The 1,330-nt window shown below is 55.5% G+C and overlaps 1 protein-coding gene across 1 annotated transcript; it reads left to right on the top strand.

The window, feature by feature from the left end:
• Window positions 1-327: 327 nt before the first annotated feature.
• LOC134102006 (ubiquilin-2-like) lies at window positions 328-1,053 on the top strand (the record flags this gene model as incomplete). The annotated part of the gene is made up of 2 exons (XM_062556350.1): window positions 328-378; window positions 1,006-1,053. Coding segments are annotated over 2 exons (99 nt in total), but the record flags the coding sequence as incomplete, so codon positions are not given.
• Window positions 1,054-1,330: the final 277 nt, after the last annotated feature.

Here is a 1,330-nt window from a genome sequence, read left to right as displayed (position 1 = left end):
GGTCCTGTTGGTCCTGTTGGTCCTGTTGGTCCTGTAGGTCCTGTTGGTCATGTTGGTCCTGTAGGTCCTGTAGGTCCTGTAGGTCCTGTTGGTCCTGTTGGTCCTGTTGGTCCTGTAGGTCCTGTTGGTCCTGTAGGTCCTGTAGGTCCTGTAGGTCCTGTTGGTCCTGTAGGTCCTGTAGGTCCTGTAGGTATCTGAGCTGGGCTTGGTCCTGTAGGTCCTGTTGGTCCTGTTGGTCCTGTTGGTCCTGTTGGTCCTGTAGGTCCTGTAGGTATCTGAGCTGGGCTTGGTCCTGTTGGTCCTGTTGGTCCTGTTGGTCCTGTAGGTCCTGTTGGTCCTGTTGGTCCTGTTGGTCCTGTTGGTCCTGTAGGTCCTGTAGGTCCTGTAGGTCCTGTTGGTCCTGTAGGTCCTGTTGGTCCTGTAGGTATCTGAGCTGGGCTTGGTCCTGTTGGTCCTGTAGGTCCTGTAGGTATCTGAGCTGGGCTTGGTCCTGTTGGTCCTGTAGGTCCTGTTGGTCCTGTAGGTCCTGTTGGTCCTGTTGGTCCTGTAGGTCCTGTAGGTCCTGTAGGTATCTGAGCTGGGCTTGGTCCTGTTGGTCCTGTTGGTCCTGTTGGTCCTGTTGGTCCTGTTGGTCCTGTTGGTCCTGTTGGTCCTGTAGGTCCTGTAGGTCCTGTAGGTATCTGAGCTGGGCTTGGTCCTGTTGGTCCTGTTGGTCCTGTAGGTCCTGTAGGTCCTGTAGGTATCTGAGCTGGGCTTGGTCCTGTTGGTCCTGTTGGTCCTGTTGGTCCTGTAGGTCCTGTTGGTCCTGTTGGTCCTGTTGGTCCTGTTGGTCCTGTTGGTCCTGTAGGTCCTGTTGGTCCTGTAGGTCCTGTTGGTCCTGTAGGTCCTGTAGGTCCTGTAGGTATCTGAGCTGGGCTTGGTCCTGTTGGTCCTGTTGGTCCTGTTGGTCCTGTAGGTCCTGTAGGTCCTGTAGGTATCTGAGCTGGGCTTGGTCCTGTTGGTCCTGTTGGTCCTGTAGGTCCTGTTGGTCCTGTTGGTCCTGTTGGTCCTGTTGGTCCTGTTGGTCCTGTTGGTCCTGTTGGTCCTGTTGGTCCTGTAGGTCCTGTAGGTCCTGTTGGTCCTGTAGGTCCTGTTGGTCCTGTTGGTCCTGTAGGTCCTGTAGGTATCTGAGCTGGGCTTGGTCCTGTTGGTCCTGTTGGTCCTGTAGGTCCTGTAGGTCCTGTAGGTCCTGTAGGTATCTGAGCTGGGCTTGGTCCTGTTGGTCCTGTAGGTCCTGTTGGTCCTGTTGGTCCTGTAGGTCCTGTAGGTAGCTTGACTGGCCTACACAGAG

This window comes from Sardina pilchardus, chromosome 1 (assembly GCF_963854185.1).
Source record: "Sardina pilchardus chromosome 1, fSarPil1.1, whole genome shotgun sequence".
In the NCBI taxonomy this organism is placed as follows: domain Eukaryota; kingdom Metazoa; phylum Chordata; class Actinopteri; order Clupeiformes; family Clupeidae; genus Sardina; species Sardina pilchardus.
This window is presented reverse-complemented; position numbering and strand designations above follow the sequence as displayed.